Source organism: Dreissena polymorpha, chromosome 4, assembly GCF_020536995.1.
Source record: "Dreissena polymorpha isolate Duluth1 chromosome 4, UMN_Dpol_1.0, whole genome shotgun sequence".
Classification (NCBI taxonomy): Eukaryota; Metazoa; Mollusca; class Bivalvia; order Myida; family Dreissenidae; genus Dreissena; species Dreissena polymorpha.
Genome location: NC_068358.1, coordinates 109,653,117 through 109,679,109, shown reverse-complemented (window position 1 = coordinate 109,679,109; position 25,993 = coordinate 109,653,117). Strand labels below are relative to the sequence as shown.

The 25,993-nt window shown below is 34.9% G+C and overlaps 1 protein-coding gene across 1 annotated transcript in view; it reads left to right on the top strand.

The window, feature by feature from the left end:
• The first annotated feature begins 2,497 nt into the window (after positions 1 to 2,497).
• The window catches only part of LOC127877714 (probable ATP-dependent RNA helicase DDX49), a 36,952-nt gene continuing 13,456 nt past the window's right edge, over positions 2,498 to 25,993 (top strand). Inside the window, exons 1-7 of the mRNA XM_052423846.1 lie at positions 2,498 to 2,666; positions 14,634 to 14,843; positions 15,668 to 15,789; positions 16,117 to 16,295; positions 16,641 to 16,781; positions 18,047 to 18,199; positions 22,643 to 22,740. Coding sequence (XP_052279806.1) covers positions 2,513 to 2,666; positions 14,634 to 14,843; positions 15,668 to 15,789; positions 16,117 to 16,295; positions 16,641 to 16,781; positions 18,047 to 18,199; positions 22,643 to 22,740 — 1,057 coding nt within the window. The 5' untranslated portion in view covers positions 2,498 to 2,512. The remainder of the gene's footprint in view (positions 2,667 to 14,633; positions 14,844 to 15,667; positions 15,790 to 16,116; positions 16,296 to 16,640; positions 16,782 to 18,046; positions 18,200 to 22,642; positions 22,741 to 25,993) is intronic.

Genomic DNA, 25,993 nt, shown 5'->3' with positions numbered 1-25,993 from the left:
CCCATGGTAGTGTGAGATCCACCATCACAACCTGTATTGATGCAGCTGACCACAGTACTATGTCGGGTCTCTGGTTTGTCACGGTGATCTCCTGTGGAAACTTGAGCTGTTTGTTCAAATCGGCTTCCATTCTCTAATCTGTTGCCGTTCCAAGAATCCCACATGCGCGTTTGGCTTTTGCCCCTTCTTCTCCGACTCTGACAAAAGAAATGAATGAGGGGCCTTTGTTTGTCGTCTGTTGCACTTTTCGTGCTTGATCTAGATGCTCGGTGATTGAAGCAAGAACCCTGTCGTGACACCATCTGTATCTGCCATCAGACAGGGCTGTCCTGCATAAGCTCAGGACATGTTCCAGATTCGCTGGTCTTCCACAGAGCTTACAATCCGGCGTTTCGGCAAGTCCCCAAGTCACTATGCTTGTTGGACTTGGCAGCACGTCGTTGACAGACTTAAGCAGGAAACTAAGTCTGTCGCTTTCCATGGTCCAGATCGCATTCCATGTAAGCTTCCTCTATGGTACTCCCTCCCAGTTCAGCCATTTTCCCTGCTTCCGTAGGGTAACAGCTATGGTGAGCCTGGATTCTTCCTCCATTCGGCGAACCTCTTCCTGCACTTGGCTTTGCAGGATGACTTTCCGAGCCTTTGTGATATTTTATTCCTCCGTCAGTGATCTGAGAGGTATCTGCAGCTTGCTGTCTGTGCAGTACAAACCGAGGCGGGTGAAACTTTTGGCACCCCCATCCACCTTCTGGGGAATGAATGTATTGTCCTCTCCATTGCTTCCACTGTTGATGACGGTACACTGTACACCAGCAGCGGCCACAATAGGCGTTGTAGGATGCCATGTTGGTAAATCTAGGCCGTGAATTTTTCTGGCAGACCACACTTGTCCACATCTTTCAACTAGTTCTCCATTTGCACTACCGTGTCTTTGATACTCTGTTGATCATTGAGCGAGTCTCGAAACCACTCCCCGAGGCACTTCACTTGTTGCTCCTTAACAGTCGGGATGAGCTGATCAAATGACGTGTTGGTTATTTACGAGCTTTGAGCCTCTTTTCACTACCCAATGACGCATTACTTGCGTCTTTCGTTACTTTAGAAGATTGCTCGTGCGTGTAAATGACACGCATATATTAATTATCAGTCTTTTGCTTATTTCAAGTTTTTCTTGATGTTTGTCTTTGTATGCACACACACGTCGATGTTTGGAGAATACGTTCGTCCGGCGGTGTTTTCATACTTCCTGTCCGTCACCAAGAATTATATCCATAACACATATTGTAGCATTGGAAGCTTTGAGGGTCAGATGTTGATTTTACAATGCATAAAACATAACAATGATATATTGTTCGCTTTGATGATTCTTAAATTTTAACTTGCTACACACGCTTTCAATGCTTTAAGTTGTACAAAAATCATAATTTTTATTTTCAACCAATAGTCATGTAAGTCCCATGTGGTAATCTTACGTAATCGTTTCATTAAATTTGTTCTCGTATAATAGTATTACTTGGGAAACTTGAAGATCCGGATTCAGTAAGTTATGAGCGAGTAGGGTCACAAGGGACAGGCTTTCAATCGATTCTTATAGCGTATGCATTATTCAGCGTTAGTGGAATCGTAACATCGGTGAAGAAAAACATCATATGGTGTGTGTGTCCGTGACAATTTAACGTTGAATGTGTCTTAAAATACCGGTAATCAACATGTGTAACCAATTTGACGCATTACGTGTCTAGTATCTGTTCATATACGGCTCACAAGTGGGCAGCCACTGCAGACCCTTTTTCAAGAGTACTTAATGAATATGTCCAACAAATGCTATTAGATCTGTTTGGCTATGTGGTGCCTTGCCACAAGTAAACGACACAATAGTTTGCTTAGGTTTAGAACTCTCTTGGTGGTTTAACTTTTTAACGAAGAAAAATTGCATAGAAAGGGGAAAACGTTAAATTACTCTTGAACAAAGATTGTCCACTTTAGTGACTAACACGTTGTTCAGAAATAAACGTTCAAGTGAATTCATGTATGAACAATGTAGTAGATTAATGCATAGTAACTCACAATCAATAATTGATCGAATTAATAAAAAAGTCGTGAGTCGATGAAAGAGTACAACAAGATAAACAATGGGAGTGTAAATAATAATGAATGGTGAACTATGCACATGATTACATAAAGGTGTTTATACATAAATAAAAGAAACTGACTGAATAAAAATCAATAATTTTGTTTATATATTTACTACTTAACGAAAGGATGGAAGGACGACCGACCGCATTCTGGAATATTTCCAATACCCTCTCGATCGTATGGATCGTGTTCCTCGCACCTCATTCCAATCAAGAATTCCGAAACGTATTCATCCTTATGCTAATAATTTATTATTCATTTACTAAGCTTTTATTCTATAACATGTTGTTGTGCATACCGTCTTATAAGGCTCAGTTAAAGGTAAGATTTCAATGTGATGCCTAACCGCAATCAAGTTGGAGTTAGCCTATTTAAAATGGCAGCCGAAAGCACATCATCAGAAAATCAAACAAAAATTGCAGATTTTGAATCATTAGGTTTACACAAATGGCTAGCTGATCAGTGTAAAGCGATGGGTTTATCAAAGCCGACAGAAATTCAGCAAAATTGTGTATTACCAATTTTGAAAGGTGAGTTTTTGACAATTGCAATATTAATTCGCGAAGTTTCGTTGTGGTATTGTTGTTTATTTTCTGATCTTCTATTTGTCCAGTTAGATTCGTTTGATCAAACAAGTAATATGATAATAGCTGCTGCTTAATTTAATTAATTTGATACCATGTTTTGTAATAAAAATTTGGACACTGTTGTGTACAAAACATTAATATGATAATAGGTGCTAATATGATTATAGGTGCTACCTAATTTACGGGCAAAAGCTTTTTAAGTTTTTTTGATAACCATGTATTTTTAATTAATATATGGACATGATTGTGTTCAAAATATGATAATTGTTGCAATAATTGAGTAATGCATCCAAAAAAATCAATCTTAAAACAAGTTACATGTTCCAAGCTTAAAGATCTAGCATCTTATATATTTTTTGTTTTCTAGCCACAGGAATTTATAGCTGGTTCGGTGTCTGTGGTATAGTGGATGGGGTGTCTGCTAACTGGCTTAGTCACTGGGAGGTCTCTGTATTGATCCTTTAAGTGGGAGCATTCTTTACATAACCCTAAAAACATACTATGGCGTACCATTTGGGTTGAAAGTCAAGAAGACCTACACGTTAAAAAGAGAAATGTACGTCGAAGTACAATAATTGTACGTCGACATGAATATAAAATACAATTCGAAGTATATATTTGTACGTCAAAGTACAATTTGTACTTCGACATACATGTTTGTACTTCTACGTACACATTTTCTGAACAGCCATTCAAAACACTAGTCTCTTGAGCCGCTTTTCCTTCAGATTTATTCATAATAAATGTTTAAAATCTCTTTTTAGTTGAGGACAAAATGAATAAAAATATCAGAATGGCAAGAAAACAACACATAGAAGTTTCAAGTATTTAATGCATTGAAATAGATTATATACAAATTTGAAGAAGATTCAATTGTTACCTTTTTAAACTTAAAATTATTCAGCATATTGTGTGTATGAAATGATCATGCGGGGCGGAGTATCACGACCGTCCAGCGTATTACTGTGTAGGAAATTCCCAACGGTAACCAGTTACCAAGCATTAATGGGATAAATAATGTATTATTAACTCCCCGTTGGTCGTATTTTGTGATAACCATAACTAGCATAAGTCAGAGGTTAATTCCGCCACGCCAGGTCAATAAATACGCACAATATCTATGAGTTAACGGTCGATAGTCGCATAATTTGGTATAAATTATAATAATAATAATGTTTAATAAATACGCACAATATCTATGAGTAAGCGGTCGATAGTCACATAATTCGGTATAAATAATAATAATGTTCAATGTCAAAAATCTCTAAAAGCAACAGACATAAGGTGCCTTCTGATTGGCTAACACTCAAGGGTCGGTGAAAATTGTACGTCGAAGTACATTTTTCGTTCTACTTAGTACGTCTTGTACTCTTTCGACGTCATGGTACATCATATAGACACTAAGTACTGGTCCTACTTAGGAAACAGTTTGTTTCATCAAATGTCTCAATTCAACTTGACAGCTTGCTAAAGCAGTTGCATTTAGCATACAGTACACTGATTTAACATAATCAAAATCATGTGATGTGTCAAATCAATTTTGATTGACAAATTTGACAGGATTTTTTTTAATCCAATAAGTTTTAGACTGTCAAGTAACACACACTACGTATTGAAAGCCATACCTGGAGCTTTCGTCTGTATATCACTGACTTCATCAGAAGAATGATTTCTACTGTTGGGAAATGTTAACACCACTAATTGTCTTCTTATTTATTATCAATGTATAATTATGTGTAACAGCGTAACAACATACTTGATTCGCAATTAAAATATTTAATAAATACAGGTATCTTGCAGGTTTCTAATTTTCTTTCGCAAACTATTGTTGAATAGTTTTAATTTTGTTGCCACTAAAAAACTAGCCATTTTGTAGCAATTCTAAAATCACAGTCTAAACTGCATACACTTAGCTCTATAGTTACAATTTGAATGCAAATATTAGAATGCATCATGTTATATCATCCATATTTTTTTATTTAAACATTCAAATAACACATAACGCAGTACAAATATAAAAAGGTATGTGGTATTGTGTGGAGATACAAAACACCTCACATCATTTATTTGCACATAAAATAATAGTTACAAAATAAGTAAAACTAAAACACTGTCATCAACCTACATTTCAAGAATATTCACTTATATGAAATTACAAAGTGGTGTTATTGTATTACCTTTTACTAAATTAACATTGCTGGTTTTGTACTAGCCATAAAACATTTATCATGGATTAAAAAGTAACAACCAATTTATTAATTACACAATAGAACAGAAATCATATTAATTGCATTATGCATTTACTAAACAAGCTATTTGCTACTGTTTAGAATTACGCTATCTTACTAAATATGATCACAGGTACTTAGTGCTTTTACATACTTGTGGTAAGTTATGTATTACTAGTTTGACAATTATCGGCAGACACTTGTTGATATACAGGCAAAATTTGCATGGGAACTCTCATATTTTTTCAGCTTAATTGCTTTCAAATTGTTAATTTAACAATCCTTTGACATTGTTTGAACATCTGATCTTATTATACAATAGCTGATTTTTGTTTATAGATAGACATATATAGACTTTTCAAAGTTCTATAAAAGTTCACACATGTTCCATCCAAGTAAACAAACAGAACCAATAAAGATCACCACAGATAATAACTGTGTGTATAGCTTAAAAATTTGATAGTTCAGGAATCCCTCCTTTGTTGATTTCTGTAAACCAAAACTGTCAGTTTTGCTGGATAGAATGGCTTGTATGATGCCCAGCTCTTGCCTTCGCAGAACAGCTTCTAAAAACGGAAAACCAACAAATATCTTAAAATTTGATCAATAATGCAGACAATTTATAAATGTCTTGTTTTTTATTGATTTCGAATCTGGGAGATTTTTTACGTAAGATTGTGGTACGAAAATCCAACGGTATCGGATTTTGTGGTTTTAGGCCTAAACTAATTATAGTGATATGTAACCATTCGGAATATCGGTAAAGTGCGAGCAGACGAGGTGTAAATACGTTAAAAATTAAAGCTAAAAGGTTAGATCGGAATATCTTCAAATTTTGTGAATAAATGTGTTTCTGGTGGATAACATCGACAACTTACCAAAATATTGCTAATGATCACACGTAAAACTTCTTTGTGAGACATTGTGTACACACCGGTCTTACTGAAAATAACGAAGTGACGTCACCATTTATGTATAGAATGCTTTCTGTGAGCGAATGGAAAATGCGTCACATATTCTGACAAATAAACAGTAGGGTGTCGTTATTGAAATACCGCGAGAATACTGGAAGAATAGAGATGCCAACTATAATGTTTAAAACAAATAATTTTTTAACAAGCGTTTGTGATTTGTCAGGATAATAATAACAATAAGATATCGAAAAGATCAAAGCAAATAAATTCGACAGAAATCTGAGATTCGGCAATATATTAAAGACGGGTTATGTTCACCTAAATTGTGTTTGGTAAAGACTGTCACTATATGTAGTGAACCAGTCTTCGGCTTATACCCACTGAAGAAGAGCATTCAGGGGAGATAATTTAGTAATGACTTAATTCTGGAACGGTTGCGAAGAAAAACAAATAATGCGAGAATATTTAGTGCGATTCGCTTCACAATTATGATGTCATTGATATAACTTTTCCTGAGGTATGTATTTACATGTGACTTAGCATATGTCAAAGTGTTTTTGATTTGTTCAAGTTCATAAATAGCATCGCGAAAATATATGTCGCGTGGCAATTTTTTTTTAGACGTATCCATATGTGGTATTCCTATGTAATTTTATGTCTAAATTCCCATATGCATGCTTTTGCCCGTACTAGTCAATAATATGATTATAGGTGCTACCTAATTTACGGGCAAAAGCTTTTTAAGTTTTTTTGATAACTATGTATTTTTAATAAATATATTGACATGATTGTGTTCAAAATATTATAATTGTTGCAATATTTAAGTAATGCATCCAAAAAAAAAAATCAATCTTAAAACAAGTTACATGTTCCAAGCTTAAAGATCTAGCATCTCATATATTTTTTGTTTTCTAGCCACAGGAATTTATAGCTGGTTAGGTGTCTGTGGTATAGTGGATGGGGTGTCTGCTAACTGGCTTAGTCACTGGGAGGTCTCTGTATTGATCTCTTAAGTGGGAGCATTCTTTAGATAACCCTAAAGACATACTATGGCGTACCATTTGGGTTGAAAGTCAAGAAGACCTACAAGTTAAAAAGAGAAATGTACGTCAAAGTACAATAATTGTACGTCGACATAAATATAAAATACACTTCGAAGTATATATTTGTACGTCAAAGTACAATTTGTACTTCGACGTTCACATTTTTTGAACAGCCAATCAAAACACTAGTCTCTTGAGCCGCTTTTCCTTCAGATTTATTCATAATAAATGTTTAAAATCTCTTTTTTAATTGAGGACAAAATGAATAAAAATATCAGAATGGCAAAAAAACAACACATAGAAGTTTCAAGTATTTAATGCATTGAAATAGATTATATACAAATTTGAAGAAGATTCAATTGTTACCTTTTTAAAATTAAAATTATTCAGCATATTGTGAGTATTTATTGATCATGCGGGGCGGAGTATCAAGACCGTCCAGTGCATTACTGTGTAGGAAATTCCCAACGGTAACCAAACAGTTACCAAGCATTAACAGGATAAATAATGTATTATGACCTCTCCGTGGGTCGTATTTTGTGATAACCATAACTTGCATAAGTCAGAGGTTAATTCCGCCACGCCAGGTCAATAAATACGCACAATATCTATGAGTTAGCGGTCAATAGTCGCATAATATGGTATAAATTATAATAATAATGTTTAATAAATACGCACAATATCTATGAGTAAGCGGTCGATAGTCGCATAATTTGGTATAAATAATAATAATACTTATGTTCAATGTCAAATATCTCTAAAAGCAACACATGTAAGGTGTCTTCTGATTGGCTAACACTCAAGGGTCGGTGAAAACTGTACGTCGAAGTACATTTCTCGTTCTACCTAGAAGGTCTTGTAGACTTTCGACGTCATGGTACGTCATATAGACACTAAGTACTGGTCCTACCCAGGAATCAGTTTGTTTCATCAAATGTCTCAATTCAACTTGACAGCTTGCTAAAGCAGTTGCATTAAGCATACAGTACATGTGATGTGTCAAATCAATTTTGATTGACAAATTTGACAGGATTTTTTTTAATCCAATAAGTTTTAGACTGCCAAATAACACACACTACGTATTGAAAGCCATACCTGGAGCTTTCGTCTGTATACCACTGACTTCATCAGAAGAATGATTTCTACTGTTGGGAAACGTTAACACCACTAATTGTCTTCTTATTTATTATCAATGTATAATTATGTGTAACAGCATAACAACATACTTGTTTCGCAATTAAAATATTTAATAAATACAGGTATCTTGCAGGTTTCTAATTTTCTTTCGCAAACTATTGTTGAAAAGTTTAAATTGTGTCGCCACTAAAAAACTAGCCATTTTGTAGCAATTCTAAAATCACAGTCTAAACTGCATTCACTTAGCTTTACAGTTACAATTTAAATGCAAATATTAGAATGCATCATGTTATATCATCCATATTTTTTTATTTAAACATTCAAATAACACATAATACAGTACATATATAAAAAGATATGTGGTATTGAGTGGATATACAAAACACTTCACATCATTTATTTGCACATAAAATAATAGTTACAAAATAAGTAAAACTCATCAACCTACATTTCAAGAATATTTACGTATATGAAATTACAAAGTGGTGTTATTGTATTACCTTTTACAAAATTAACATTGCTGGTTTTGCACTAGCCATAAAACATTTATCATGGATTAGCAAGTAACAACCAATTTATTAATTACACAATAGAACGGAAATCATATTAATTGCATTATGCATTTACTAAACAAGCTATTTGCTACTGTTTAGAATTACACTATCTTACTAAAAATGATCACTGGTACTTAGTGCTTTTACATACTTGTGGTAAGTTTTGTATTACTAGTTTGACAATAATCGGCAGACACTTGTCGATATACAGACAAAATTTGCATGGAAACTTTTCATATTTTTTCAGCATAATTGCCTTCAAATTGTTAATTTAACAACCCTTTGACAGTGTTTGCACATCTGATCTTATTATACCATAGCTGATTTTTGTTTATAGATAGACATATATAGACTTTTCAAAGTTCTATAAAAGTTCACACATGTTCCATCCAAGTAATCAATCAGAACCAATAAAGATCACCACAGATAATAACTGTGTGTATAGCTTGGAAATTTTGATAGTTCGGGAATCCCTCCTCTGTTGATTTCTGTAAACCAAAACTGTCAGTTTTGCTGGATAGAATGGCTTGTATAATGCCCAGCTCTTGCCTTGGCAGAACAACTTCTAAAAACGGAAAACCAACAAATATCTTAAAATTTGATCAATAATGCAGACAATTTATAAATGTCTTGTTTTTTGTTGATTTCGAATCTGGAAGATTTTTTACGTAAGATTGTGGTACGAAAATTCCAACGGTATCGGATTTCGTGGTTTTAGGCCTAAACTATTTATAGTGATATGTAACCTTTTGGGATATCGGTAAAGAGCGAGCAGACGAGGTGAAAATACTTTTAAAATTAAAGCTAAAAGACTAAAAAGTTAGATCTGAATATCTTAAAAATTTGTGAATAAATGTATTTCTGTTGGGTAACAACGACAACTTACCAGAATATTGCTCATGATCAAACGTAAAACTTCTTTCTGAGAGCGAATGGAAAATGCGTCACAAATTCTGATACATAAACAGTAGGGTGTCGTTATTGAAATACCGCGAGAATACTTGAAGAATAGAGATGCCAACTATAGTGTTTAAAGCAAATAACATTTTAACAAGCGTTTGTGATTTGTCAGGATAATAATAACAATAAGATATCGAAAAGATCAAAGCAAATAAATTCGACAGAAATCGGAGATTCGGCAATATATTAAAGACGGGTTATGTTCCCCTAAATTGTGTTCGGTGAAGACTGTTACTCTATGTAGTGAACCAGTCTTCGGCTTATACCCACTAAAGAAGAGCATTCAGGGGAGATAATTGAGTAATGACCTAATTTTGGAACGGTTGCGAAGAAAAACAAATAATGCGAGAATATTTAGTGCGATTCGCTACACAATTATGATGTCATTGATATAACTTTTTCTAAGGTATGTATTTACATGTGATTTAGCATATGTCAAAGTGTTTTTGATTTGTTCAAGTTCATAAATAGCATCCAGGGCTTGCACTAAGAAATAAATTTTGGAAGTCCTGACTTCCTGCCCTTTAATTATGGAAGTCCCACTCAAAAATGTTGGAAGTCCAAACAACTTTAATGTTGATGTTAACGGAATGTCAACTGCGTAAATGATCACAAACTCTTCCCATCCATTTTGGGTCACTGTACATCTGTGAAAGTAACTAGATACATGTATATCTTACAACAAGGCGGAGACTACCCTAGGCTTTAAAAATAGGGAGAAGTTTGGAAAATCAGGGTATAAGTTTGTGCAAACAATATCGACTTAAAAAACAAAACATGTTAATTTCAAAACTTTGATTATTTCTATCATTTTACTATGTTCATTTGTAAAAACAATAAATTCTCATTAAAATCTATGTAATCATAACACATTTAAGTCATTCAACACATTTAAGTAATTTGAGATATGTGCGGTTGCACATTTTCTTCACATATTTATTGTCATTTTATTATCGTCATTCCTATGACTGCATTTGCAACAAAACACAATCTTAATGAATGGTCATGATGGAGCATCTAGTATATCAATTACTGTTTATCCGAATACTATATATGTCCGAAATATGTACACTTAATAAATGCCTTACCAGTTAAACTTCAATAATCCAAACTTTCCTTGTTGTTATCTGGTTTAACAAACCTTATCAACTATTTGTTACATTTTGTAAATCCATTTAATGTTTTCTCCATTATTGAACCAACATTACTTGTAATTTGAATCGCCAGCTTTGAACTGAACGCGGGTTGAATGTTACAACAGGTCAGCCATTTGCAATGTCGAAAATCATGACGTAGCAATTTAATTCTACTCGGATAATTTATATCTAATCAAGGAAATGTGTTTTCTGAATGTTTCTTACTAGTAAAATGACTTGTTAGTATAGAAAATGAACTGTGATTCCAGTTTATATAAGATGGTTATTACTCGTAATTATCGGTGGATTAACAAACTGTGAAAACTCGCGGGACCTAATACGGTAGTGAATCTACTTAATTAATTAAACTTTGATCAATTTTGTTTTTCTTTAATTATTTTTGCCGTCTTTCTTTTACCGTACCGTCTGCCCAAAACCAGCAATTATCTCCTAATCATTAGACAACATATGGCACGCGAAGAGACACGAGTGTGTTGTTAAAGCAACCAATTTTAAGCGACTGCTTTGTCACGGTCAATTTGCGATCCGCGCGGGGGGTAAATTGACCAGTCGCCAAATTATCGATCGCTCCGCCCACACAGTCACGTGGTCTAGTGATTAGAAAACTCCGACAAGCAGATCGCAATTATAGCGGATTACGTGAGGGAAATTCTATATTTGTAATGATGTATTATGTTTTTTTCTATAAAATAAATTATTAAAGCCGCACACTAAACTAAACTGCTTTGTAAAACGTTAATACAATCATAAAAAACTTTAGAGAGAAATGGCGTAATCAAAATAAATGAGTTAACGGCAGACTGACTATCAGAAACGTTTCTTATACATATTATATAGGGAGGTGATGAAAAATCCGTTGTAAAAATGAGCATTTATTTCATATTGATTTTGAACTTGTATTCAACCGTCTGACAGTGAACCCGGTGGCTATTCATATATAATTTTGAAAATATTTTTATTAAATTCAAATGACATATCCATATCATGATGGGTTTTTTGTTTATTAAAAATGTTTAGATCTTTGTTTTATTGTGTTATTTTTAAAAAGACACCGATTTTTTTTAATTAGATATAAATTAAATTTTGATTGTAACCATAATTTAATACAGGCCTGATTTCGTGGTTTCATTAACAGATAGTCTAATATGCATTTTATTACATTTATGTTTAATGCGAACCTATAACTATCAAAAAATGAAATGTTGGTATTACGGTGCTGTTCACGAACATTCGAATTGAATACATTTAGCATACTATGCATTTGCTTATTTATAACAAGATGACCCTTATATGGTAATTGCAATTTTCACATTTCTCCCCGTATCAATATATGTTGTATTAGAAATGTTGTTGTTGTAATATAAGCCGTACATTTTACACTTGAAGTCGCTTTAAGCTGGCTAAGCCGCGTTGAAATCACCTTTTTGTTGTTTTTACTTTAGTTAAAACAATATTTAAGTTAACAATTTATGATGATTTCCCTTGTTTATGATCCACAGAAAATAAATATATAATTGGAAATCATTTAAGTAATTAAATAGTTTTCTTTTCTTGTGTACAGTACCTAACAATGCCTTTATGTTCCTTCATTCTGAGATCCACGCAACATACTGTTATTTATTAATCATCGACAATTACGCTGAGATTAATAAGCACGTGTGGCAATTATTATGTTGCCCAAACTGCTTAATAATATTGTGCATCAAACGGTATAACACGTTTTATAGAACACACACCTGGTGTGGTTAAACTATTTATTGTGTTTGTTTTCTCAATACTCGTTCATATGTTCAAGAAATAAAGATAAAATAATAACCTTTTATTAAGTATGTATAGCACCTACAATTTTGAATAATGATCGATCAGTAATGATCATGCATTTGATATAAAATCTGTGTAAACTCTTAAAAATTACGTCCATTCCATATGTTCAACACGCTTTGTTTGTCGGACAAAATGACGGCCAGATAAGCGTTGCTGAGGGGTGTGTGAAAAATCGATATCTGATTGGCTGATCGACAAAATGTGGGCGGAGTTGGCGACTGGTCAATTGTGTAACCGTTAGATAAACAATAAACTTGCTAATCACCTGCGGGCGGTAGCAAATAAAAGGAGGCGGAGTTTAGACTGATCGACACGTGTGCAAAACACATTGAGTCGGCAGAAAGCAGTGTTGATTGAAGTGTTATTTTAATCGACAGCTTACGTCACGGGTTGCTATTTGCGGCGTATGACCAATTTTAAGGAAGTACAGTGGACGTCATGGCTTTTTTTATCGGCGTATGGAAACAATTATCGGGCGTAATATACGGCCGTACGCCGCTTAGTGCAAGCCCTGGCATCGCGAAAATATATGTCGCGTGGCAAATTTTTTTGAGACTTATCCATATGTGGTATTCTTATGTAATTTTATGTCTAAATTTCCATATGTATGAACGGTCAACGCCCGCTTCGCGGGCTTTTGCCCGTATAAATTGCCGCCTAAGAGTCTTTTGATGATTTTTGCTTTGGCAGACTCTTGGCGTCAATAGTCCACTCTATCTTTTTAATAGCGAGAGTTTTCCTTCTTTGTCTATATTGATGCGCAAGGAATTTGGTGCGCAACATTCAAGCCCCGATATCAGACAGTTAATATCAACGGATTGCAATAATATTTACATACCTGTGTAGATAATTCATTTCTCAATAATGTTCCGTAAGAATTATGTAATGACTCTTTCAATTTTGCACGCCTGACCAATTTAAATCAACACACTACTCACATTTTCAATTCCAATCGCTGTGCCCGCTGTATACGGCAGGTAGATTTTAATCGATAACGCAGCCTATTACACCGTAATGCCTTCTTCTGATTGGTTGATATTTAAATATTTCATAACATGGCGAGAGGTCAGTGATTGTATTGCGATTTAAGCAGAAGTTTAACTGAAACAAATTATGCCTTTTAACTTTAAATCGACGCTATTTGAGGTAAAAATGGACTAATTAACTAAAACTTTATGAGTTGGTAATGTTATTTTGCAATTTTAAGCATATTGATATAAAAGTATTGTATTTATTTTTCGTTATGGTTTTTGCAGACCGGAGTTTCAGCATTCAGATTTATTCTGAACGCGAATTATTTCAGCTAAGGTGCTACCTGATTTACGGGCAAAAGCTTATTTGACTATCATATAATGTAATTAAAATATGGACATTATTGTATATAAAAAAGTTGTAATTGTTTGAATACTAAAATAATGCATCCAAACAATTAATTCTTATTTTTTGCTGGATGAAGCGTCGGGCATTGAAGAATCCACTCGACCGCTCGCATATGCGAGTGAAGTTGACAGTCTGGCGAGTAAAGTTTGTTAAATACTCGACTGACCTGACCTGACAAGTGCTGTTTTTCATGTTGAGAAATATAAATTCAGTTCCAGAACTCCTGCCACATCGAAACAAATTGCGAACAATTTTTCGAACGAACAAAAAATAGGTTTAGTACACAAAAAAAACTGCACTTTTGTTTTGACAATGTATAATGACGTCACGGGCACAGTAAAAATAATTCTCGAAATTGGCCGCGCTCTTTTTGTAGGTGCCAGTGCTCTTATCTAATCTATTAATTTAAATATATTGGTCATTCTGTGAAGAATAAAATTTCATTTTAATGTATAAATATCAATAAAAAATAATACACAACTAGTTAATTATAATACTTCTTATATTTGATGAAAATAAACAGAAAGATCTAAAATATTGCATGATCACATGTGAAAATTTGAAAAAAAAATCATTATCATTGCAATTGTAGCCCGGGAAAACTTTAGTATTTGTTCTCATAATCATTTTAATTTAAATGATGTAGTTAAAATGAGGTACACAAATTAACAGCAGATAAGTATTTTTAATGATGTTGATTATATATATTATAGGCCAAGATTGTATTGGTTGCGCCAAAACAGGAAGTGGCAAGACAGCAGCTTTTGCTTTGCCAATCCTACAGAAACTCTCAGAAGACCCGTATGGAATATTTGCGCTGATTTTGACTCCTACTCGTGAGTTGGCCTTCCAGATATGTGAGCAGATAAATGTTCTTGGCAAACCTATCGGAGTCAGGGTGACAGTGATTACTGGAGGCCTAGGTAAACTATGTGGACTTTGTGTGAGATTTAGTCTCTGTGAACCTGTCTGTATTAACCCATTTATGCCTATTGCTAGAAAAAAGTAGATGCAGCGTCTCATCAGGGTCTGCACTGTTTGCTTATAAGAATTTCTGTAAGAATTATTTTAAATATAGAAATAAGTATACTAGAAATCCCTAATTTTGGAAATAAATTGATCCAGTTTAGAAGGATGGGGGAGTCCACAAGGCATAAATGGGTTAATTTTCTTGTTTTGAAATAAAATTAGTATTTTGGGCTAAAGAAGCTTAGTTTGAGTAATTTTATTTCATGAAAATTATATGTTTAAATGACGTTCATTGTATAATGACTATTTTACTTAAAAGGTGTTCAACATTTAGTATTTGTACTCCTACTATCTTTGATTTTGTTTACTTCTTTCTAATAATGCTCATTGCAACACAAATGATTATTTATGCTGTTGTTAAGACACGTGTTAAAAGTTTTCTGTCAACACATATCATGAAATAAGTCAATCGTCAACGGCGATGAAGGAATATTGTCTTTGACTTTAAGCTTATACCAGTCTGTGTTATTATTATGTTGCTCCTGTTATTTTGGCAATTCTAATGAAAATAAAAGGGATAGTAACAATAAAAACAAAATTTCATACCTTTTAGTACGTTCATCAATTATTTTTTTGCTGTGGGTATTATTAAGATTATGTCTGTCACATATCACTCATATCTGTGTCCATTTACACAAAGCAATTGCATCTCTGTGCTATGGACACATTTCTAGTCTTTGAACTGTAGCCTGAATCTTTAAGCTTCTTTTCCCCACAGATATGTTACAGCAGGGCCTTGACCTTCAGGTGAAGCCTCACATCGTCATATCCACCCCTGGAAGACTGGCCGACCACCTGCAGAGCTGCGATACATTCAACTTGAAGAAGATCAAGTTTCTTGTAATTAATGTCTAGTTATTTCATATTGATGGGATGATTGTGTTTTGAATATTGATAGGAAGAATCTTATTGAGCTCAATCTTATGAGTGATTTTTCATGTATTCCCAAGCGAAAATGTGTAAGAAAATATTACTTTTGCAAGTTTGTGACTGACCATTAAATATGTTTGTTTGTTCGCATTTGATTCATTTGTTACAAGTTTTTGGTTGTTCTTCACATATCAAATATAATTCTTGTGCCATGAAATTCTTTGCAAAAACAAAACAGATGCACAAAATCAATTTTGCGAATAATTTACAATTGTTTACTTCTGAATTAACATTCAGGTACTGGATGAAGCAGATCGCTTGATTGAAGATGATTACGGGGAGCAGTTGGAGACGATATTTAAAGTGTTGCCACGGAGACGACAGACCCTGCTGTTCAGTGCCACCATGACACAAACACTCAAACAGCTTCAAGAGGTGGCCATGAATAAGCCTTTCTTCTGGCAACAAAATTATGAGTATGAATTTCTTTGTTGACTTTTAAGTGGCTTACCTGTATTACAGTCTGTAGTAATTATATCAAACAAAGATTTGTTGGTACTTTGTGAATGTCATTTCACAAAATACGAAGCAAATGTTTATGGATTTACTTAAACAGTGTAACAACACAGTTTAAAAAAAGATTCTGCTGTCAGGCAGAAAGGCTAATAGTGTGCAAATTTTCGAAGCCTGTGTACTACTGTCCTACAGTTTTTGCAGTGTCTGTGTTGTACCATGAAAGCTGAGCTTATGAATGTCATCATAGCCCTTTGATTACATTATTCATACACTCTTTTAATTATAAAATCTACAATGTCCCTTAGCATTGTGACGGTGGAGACGCTGAAGCAGTACTACGTGCTGATGTCTGCTGATGTGAAGGACGCCTACATGATGCATGTTCTTGATGTGTACAGCGAGGCCAACCCGAAATCTTCCATCATGATCTTCACGTCCACATGCAAGTATGCAAACCTATCTATTGTCTCATCGACTGATTACATAAGATAATTTGAGTCGTGTTCCGAGAAAACTGGGCATACTGCATGTGCGTAAAGTGTCGTCCCTGATTAGCCTGTGCAGTCCGCACAGGCTAATCAGGGACGACACTTTCCGCCTTAATTTGATTTTTGTTAAGAAGAGACTTCATTTAAACGAAAAATGTCATAAAAGCAGAAAGTGTCAAGGACGACACTTTAAGCACATGCATTATGCCCAGTTTTCTCAGAACACATCTTATTTGTGGCTTGCCCACTTCTGGTCATCCTGATATAGCTATTACAATGGTGGTGGGATGTATGTATATGCATGTATCAGTCTTTAATTTAATGTCAAGATTGACCAGATTGTAAATTTTTCAGTCATTATTGATCCCTGGCTGGTCCCAAAGCTGGAATTCTTGTTTGGTCCATCACTTCGTCACTTGGTCTGCCAGTAACACTTTTGTGTCCCCTCCATATCTCCAATGCGCTGTGATGGATTTTTATTTAACATGTCTCAATTAGGAGGGCATTGTTCAGAAGTCAGTGATGGTAGGTCGTAAAAAGGTAAAAGATTTGAGGCTCTATTTTCATGTCTGCTCCATAGCTTCTATGAAACTTGGCTTAAATATTTAGTTCATTGAGAGGATGTAGAAGGCAGGAGTCAGTAATGCAGACTAGAGGTCAATTTAATTTTTCAAGGTAAAAGTTTTGAGCTTCCATTTTGTGTCTGCTTCATATCTCCTTTCGAAAGATTTTTATGAAACTTTCCTGAAATGTTATGGGACTTGAGATGATGTGCAGAAGGTCCTTCTTCAAGGTTAAAAGTTTGAGCCTGGATTTTGTTTCTGGTCATTATCTCCTATATTCATTGAAGGATTTTCATGAAAGTAGGTTTTAGTGTTTGGGCCATTAAGACAAGGTGCAGTGGATATGAGTCAGAATGCCGGCTCAAGGTCAAAATCCTACTTTAAGGTTGAAAGTTTAAGGCTTTTCTATCAGCAAGGGATAAAGCTGTAGTTTTGACCATCTTCTACAATTTTAAAATAATTAAAAAATATTTAACTTCTCTGCATTTAACTTTATGTATGCAGTCTAAAAATACTGGTCGGTTCTGAGCAAAGATATTTTCACCTTTTAGAGGTTCATTTCTTAGACCTTTTTAACTTGCTCTCATGAAGGGAAAGATTAACAGACACACATCATATTACTGTTCAAAACTCCAAAAAACAAAACCATGTTTTCTGCAGATATACGCAGATCCTGGGCATGGTATGCCAGGAGCTGGGGTTTGACTGTGTCGTGCTCCACTCTATGATACGACAGAAAGAGAGGCTGGCTGCCCTTGCCAAGTTTAAGTCCAACCAGGTCCGCATACTCATAGCAACAGATGTTGCTTCAAGGTATTTTGGATTCTTTTCACTTTTTAGCTCACCTGAGCACAACGTGCTCAAGGTGAGCTTTTGTGATCGCCTTTTGTCCGTCGTCCGTTGTGCTTTGTGCGGCGTCAACATTTGCCTTGTTAACTCTCTACAGGGCACATTTGTTGTCCAATCTTCATGAAATTTGGTCAGAAGATTGGTCTCAATGATATCTTAGATGAGTTCGAAAATGGTTACGTTTGCTTGAAAAACATGGCTGCCAAGGGGCGGAGCATTTTTCCTTATATGGCTATATATGGCTATAGTAAAATCTTGTTAACACTCTAGAGACCACATTTATTGTCTGATCTTAATGAAAATTGGTCAGAAGATTCATCCCAATAATATCTTGGATGAGTTTGAAAATGATGCTGGTTGGTTGAAAAACATGGCTGCCAGGGGGCGGGGCATTTTGCCTAATATGGCTATAGTAAAACCTTGTTAACACTCTAGAGGCCACATTTATTTTCCGATCTTCATGAAACTTGGTCAGAAGATTTGTCCCAATGATATCTTGCATGAGTTCAAAAATGGTAATCTTTGCTTGACAAACATGGCTGCCATGGGGCGGGGCATTTTTCCTTATATGGCTATATATGGCTATAGTAAAATCTTGTTAACACTCTAGAGGCCACATTTATTGTCCAATCTTCATGAAACTTGGTCAGAAGATTCATCCCAATAATATCTTGGACGAGTTCGCAAATGATGCCGGTCGGTCGAAAAACATGGCGCTAGGGGGCGGGGCCAGAGCTCTAGATAAGGATTTAGTCTAAAGGGTATTTTACCCCCTGAAATTATTGTTAAAGGGTATTTTACTCCTTTGTTTCAGCCATAAAGGGTATTTCGGAATTTTGAGGTGTATTTTCCATTTCCATAGAAAACTGACATAGTACATAGCGTGTTTAATCTAGAATTATTATTATTTGTTAATTAATAAATTCAAACAGAATAAATTATCAATGATGATATGAACAGACTTTCTTTAAAATGTGCAACTTACATGTGTTGTATCTCTGCCTTGATTGGGTCTTTCTTGCATATAGTATTCATGTAGTACACCACGAACGCCATTTCGCAATTAAATTAAGTTATGGCACTGATTGTGCAATGAAAAATAAAGTCACACTTTATGTGGTCTATGCAAGTTAACAATAAACGTCTTCAACAATGAGATCGCTTAAAATTATTTAAAAAAATTCTAGAAGCATCATAAGATTTATGGCATATTGTAATATTAAATTACTTCCTGCAGGAGCCGCTGTTCGATTGAAACGTCCCTTTTTCGAACCTAGAACACAATGAGCCGCCATTTTTATTTCACTGTTCTTTTGATTGACTTACTTTTGATTCAATAGTTAACTTACACTAAACCCTTAACAGGATTATTTGTTAAACCGGCTACGCACTTTAATTGATCAAATTTGCGTACCGAGATTTGTATTGCGTAATGTTACGCACTGTGCAGATTTTTAAAGCGTTTTTTTTATTTTTCAATGCGTAAATACGCAGATACGCATCTTATCTAGAGCTCTGGGCGGGGCATTTTTCCTTATATGGCTATAGTAAAACCTTGTTAACACTCTAGAGGCCACATTTATTGTCCAATCTTCATAAAATTTGGTCAGAAGATTGGTCTCAATGATATCTTAGATGAGTTCAAAAATAGTTATGTTTGCTTGAAAAACATGGCTTCCAAGGGGCGGGGTATTTTTACCTTATATGGCTATAGTAAAATCTTGTTAACTTTCTAGTGGCCACATTTACTGTCCAATCTTCATGAAACTTGGTCAGAAGATTCATCCCAATAATATCTTGGATGAGTTAAAAAATGATGCTGGTTGGTTGAAAAACATGGCTGCGAGAGGGCGGGGCATTTTTCCTTATATGGCTATAGTAAAACCTTGTTAACACTCTGAAGGCCACATTTATTTTCCGATCTTCATGAAACGGGTCAGAAGATTTGTCCCAATAATAACTTGTTATCTCAGGAGAGCGACTTTGGGCCTTTCAGGCCCTCTTGTTTTTGAAAGATCGTCTAATAAATGACCACACCCCACATTATACCCCCCCTTCTCAACCCCCCCTCCTACCCAACCCAAAAAGAATATTTTTTCTTTGAAACATGGTTAAAAAACAAAACAAATATTTATTTACTTTATTTTTGAAGGACCGTCCAAACTTCCCACCCAAGCTATTGCTATCAAACTTGAAATAAAATCTTATTAGTTTGTTTTATGTCTTTACAAATGTTCAATAGATTGTGGAAAATATACCTGAACTATTACCTTGACCTTATGGAATAATTTGAACAATTTCCCCATGATGGCTTACGTTATGCTGTCAAACACTCGAATAGTCGAGCGCGCTGTCCTCTGACAGCTCATGTAATATATCCATAATTAGTGTTTTAAGGAGTAATGCAACCCCATCATGTAAATATTATTTATTTAAAAAAGGATTTATAAATATGAATTTCTTAGTAACAATTTTTAGCTCGACTATATATATATATATAGTGGAGTTACATTTATCCTACTCACCCCGGCGTCGGCGTTCCCGTTGGCCAATGTTAAAGTTTGCGTACCACCTCACATATTTTCAATGTCCCTTGACATATTGCTTTTAAATTTTGCATACTTCTTTACCAACATGACCCCAACCTATAAACAAGAGCAGACAACTGTATCAAGCATTTTGTAAGAATTGTGGCCCTTTTTCCACTTAAAATACGCTTATTATTGATAAATCTATGTTAAAGTTTGCGTACCACCTCAAATATTTTCTATGTACCTTGACATATTGCTTTTACATTTTGCATACTTCTTTACCAACATGACCCCAATCTATAAACAAGAGCAGACATCTGTATCAAGCATTTTGACAGAATAATGGCCCCTTTTATACTTAGAACATTTGGTTACGTTTTGTGTTTTGGTCCATTTTACTCCTAAAGTATCAAAGCTTTTGCTTTTTATACTTGGTAAACTTGCTAACTATCGTAAGGGGATTGTACAGGGTAAGTTGCATAACTCTGGTTGGCTTTTAAATGGAATAATGGTCCTTTTTGTCTTAGTAACTTTGAATATTTTGTTAAATTTTGTGTTTCAATCTACTTTACTTCTAAAGTATCAAGTCTATTGCTTTCAAACTTCAACTACTTTCTTACTATCATGATGTTACTGTACCTTAGCAAGTTTAATTTGACCTTGACCTTTGAATGACCTTGACCATACATGCCAGAATTTTTCAGGACCAAATCTGGACTTTCCATAAAAAATTGTCGGGAAATTTGACCAAAAAGCGGGACACCTAAAACGATCTATCATTCCATCTTTTCTTAAGTCAGTAGTCAGTATATTACTTACAAAAACTCTAAATTTCTGCTCAATATTGACGATAAATGTGTGTTCAGAATTTCGTGAACACAGACGTTCTCCATTTTCCGGAAGTAAACACACTCCATAAACTTAAATGTGGGGTATCCCCGTATGCCTCGATTTGACATCCAATTGGTACAGGGATATCCCCATGAACATATGTAAATCATGTGACACAATGTGAGCGCATCGAGCACTGTTCTTATTCAACCAATCGTAAATAAAATCTAAATTTAGATTGATGCAATATGTACAAATTATTTTCTGAAAATCAATCGAAAACAAAAGTTAATTTGTGAGAAACATCAATGTGTATTGGTCAGCATTTAATTTGTTTGATGTACAAAATCTGTGTTTTGACAGGTTTTATAACCTTAGGTTGTATAATACACAGGATAATAGACTTAATTGGGCCATGAAATACAAACGCAGGTGGCGTTTATTTTTGTACGATACATCTTTCGATAGCAATTAGTGACCCCTATCATAAAAACACCATGGTGTGAATGCCTGATTAAATCAATAAGTTGCCGATAAATCGCTGATGTCAAAAACCACATTGGTGCACTCGAGTAGTACAAGTGGGTTGTTAATTGGGGGCAATAAAGGGATTAGTGATGGTAAGTTTTAGCCAGAAAGAGCTTGAAAAGCGAATTTTATAGGGAACTTGTAGACCTTACATTGTTTTTAACGAATGTCGGGACAAATCGTCTCTTATCGGGATGCCGGGACAAAGAGCCCAAAAGCAGGACTGTCCTGCCGAGATCGGGACGTCTCGAATGTATGACCTTGACTCTCAAGGTCAAATTAATAAATTTTGCTTAAATTGCCATAACTTCTTTATTTATGATCACATTTGATTCATACTTTGACAAAACAACACTTCAGAGAACAACTTAAAACTGATCTGAACTCAAGCTTTGAAGATGACACTCTGGGATCTGATATAGAATGTTAACAAGTTAAATGAAATGTTTGATAGTTACATGATTTAACATGGGATATTTACGTAATATACCAATATTCCACTTCTTTCTGCTTGTAGAGGTTTGGACATTCCTACAGTCGACCTTATCATCAACCACAACATCCCAAACAAGCCTAAAAACTACGTGCACAGAGTTGGTAGAACGGCTAGAGCAGGTAAAAACATCAGCAATCATAATCAAGCCTATTGAAATCATTAGATGCTTGCACAATTGTCAGTTACATTTAAATGAGTCTGCAAAATTATCCAATAATTGCACTGAAACATCACTTCTCTTTTGAAACATTTTATACAGACTTTGAAGAAGTAATCATCTAATTATTAATTCATTATCAGTTAATTTATTATTATGAATAGCATCATACTTGCTGAACTTTTGCTGATATTTTCTGGTTTAATTGCTATTGAATGCATCAATAGGTACTTTTTAATGCATCACGTTTTTTGTTATTGTTGACACCTTTTTACATTAATGGTCATTTTTTTAAACTTTTGATTGTTTTGTGTCAAGACCCAAAAACAATATCATTATTTACTCTGTTAATAAAATAATTGATTTACATGCATACCAAAACTATCGTGTTTAGTTGTGGTTTACAAACTTTGCAAATAAGGAAATAAATAATGTCCATCTATAGTAAACTTCAACTTTATTACTGTTATTACTGTCATAGAGTTGTGGTGGTGACTTTATAATGCCTCCTTTGTTCATTTGTTTAAGTGTCAATTTGATGCAACCTTATTAATAAAGACATTATTTAAAAGATTGGATAAGTTATGCAGATAAAATCTGTACAACTCATGTCATATGTGACTGAGTACAATTGCATTGATAACAAGCAGCAACTGGTTCTCTTACCAAACTGAATGTATGGACATCTTGCTATTTTGTGCAAAACTAGTAGTTCATTAAGTACATGGGATTATATATCTGCTCTTTTTATGCCCCCCTTTGAAGAAGAGGTGGTATATTGCTTTGCACATGTCGGTCTGTCGGTCCGTCCACCAGGTGGTTTCCGGATTATAACTCAAGAACGCTTAGGCCTAGGATAATGAAACTTCATAGGTACATTGATCATGACTCGCAGATGACCCCTATTGATTTTGAGGTCACTAGGTCGAAGGTCAAGGTCACGGTGACCCGAAATAGTAGAATGGTTTCCGGATAATTACTCACGAACACTTAGGCCTAGGATCATGAAACTCGATAGGTAGATTGATCATGACTCGCAGATGACCCCTATTGATTTTGAGGTCACTAGGTCAAAGGTCAAGATGACCTGAAATAGTAAAATGGTTTTCGGATGATAACTCAAGAACGCTTATGCCTAGGATCATGAAACTTCATAGGTACATTGATCATGACTCGGAGATGACCCCTATTGATTTTCAGGTCACTAGGTCAAAGGTTAAGGTCACAGTGACCCGAAATAGTAAAATGGTTTCCGGATGATAACTCAAGAACGCTTATGCCTAGGATCATGAAACTGCATAGGTAGATTGATAATGGCTGGCAGATGACCCCTATTGATTTTCAGGTCACTAGGTCAAAGGTCAAGGTCATGGTGACCCGAAATAGTAAAATGGTTTCCGGATGATAACTCAAGAACGCTTATGCCTAGGATCATGAAACTTCATAGGTACATTGATCATGACTCGCAGATGACCCCTATTGATTTTCAGGTCACTAGGTCAAAGGTCAAGGTCACGGTTACCCGAAATAGTAAAATGGTTTCCGGATGATAACTCAAGAACGCTTATGCCTAGGATCAAGAAACTTGATAGGTAGATTGATCATGACTCGCAGTTGACCCCTATTGATTTTCAGGTCACTATATCAAAGGTCAAGGTCAAGGTGACCTGAAAAAGTAAAATGGTTTCCGGATGATAACTCAAGAACGCTAATGGCTCCGATCATGAAACTTCATAGGTACATTGATCATGACTCGCAGATGACCCCTATTGATTTTGAGGTCATTAGGTCAAAGGTCAAGGTGACCTGAAATAGGAAAATGGTTTTCGGATGATAACTCAAGAACGCTTATGCCTAGGATCATGAAACTTCATAGGTACATTGATCATGACTCGGAGTTGACCCCTATCGATTTTGAGGTCACTAGGTCAAAGGTCAAGTTCATGGTGACCCGAAATAGTAAAATGGTTTCCGGATGATAACTGAAGAACGCTTATTCCTAGGATCATGAAACTTGATAGGTAGATTGATCATGACTCTCAGATGACCCCTATTGATTTTCAGGTCACTAGGTAAAAGGTCAAGGTCACGGTGACCCGAAATAGTAAAATGGTTTCCGGATGATAACTCAAAAACGCTTATGGCTAGGATCATGAAACTTCATAGGTACATTGGTCATGACTGGCAGATGACCCCTATTGATTTTCAGGTCACTAGGTCAAAGGTCAAGGTCACAGTGACAAAAAACATATTCACACAATGGCTGTCACTACAACGGAGAGCCCATCTTTTTTGGGCCCTGTCTGTCGTAAATTTTGGTCTCAAGTTCAAATCTTTAAAAAAAAAGTTGTCCACTCTAGAGGCCACATTTGTGATTCAGTCTGGATGAAAATTGGTTAGAATGTTAATCTTGAAAATATTGAAACCATGTTTGAATCTTGGTAAAGAGGTGTCAAAGACTCACCAGGTCAACTCTTCAACAATTGGTGTCTGTTGACTCAGGTGAGCGCTTTAAGGTCATTATAACTTTCTTGTTTATGTGGATAACACACTTCCCTCTCAGCTTTTCTTATTTATTATATAATGTAGATTAACCCATTCCCACTCAGAGGCAAAGTGATAATTGCTATGTGCAAACAGCATAAAACCAGAACAGCCTACGAGTAACTCGCAGTCTGTTCAGGTTTTATGCTGTTTGCTGCTCATCAGTATCTTAGGGTTGGAAATGAAGCCTTTAAAACTTGAATCTAGTAAGAAAGGTCTTAAATTAAATATAACTTTCTAAGGAACTGCACATGCATGAAAAATACGTATCCAAGTGTTAAAGGGTTAATGTACATTAATAGCTGCTGCATAAGTTTTGGTTGATGAGTTTTCATTGATTTTATATTTATACAAAGAGTAATTGTTCTCTATCAAATGAATCCTTGTTATGTTTTTTGTTATCACTTTGTTATATTACTTGGGTAAACTGAGTGGCAAAGTTTTCGTTTTAATTAATTTTTATAAGCCAACTTATTAACAATAAAATGACAATTCTATTTTAAATTCTGTTTAAATTGAAGTCTGGAAAGCAACAATCTTTTGATCCGATAATAGTAAATATGAAAAAAAGGAAATTGATAATCGTACATATGTCAAAGCAAACCTGTCTGTACTGTAACTGTTTTAGAAAATCATTGTTTACATTGTTTAATTTGTTAAATTTGCACCAT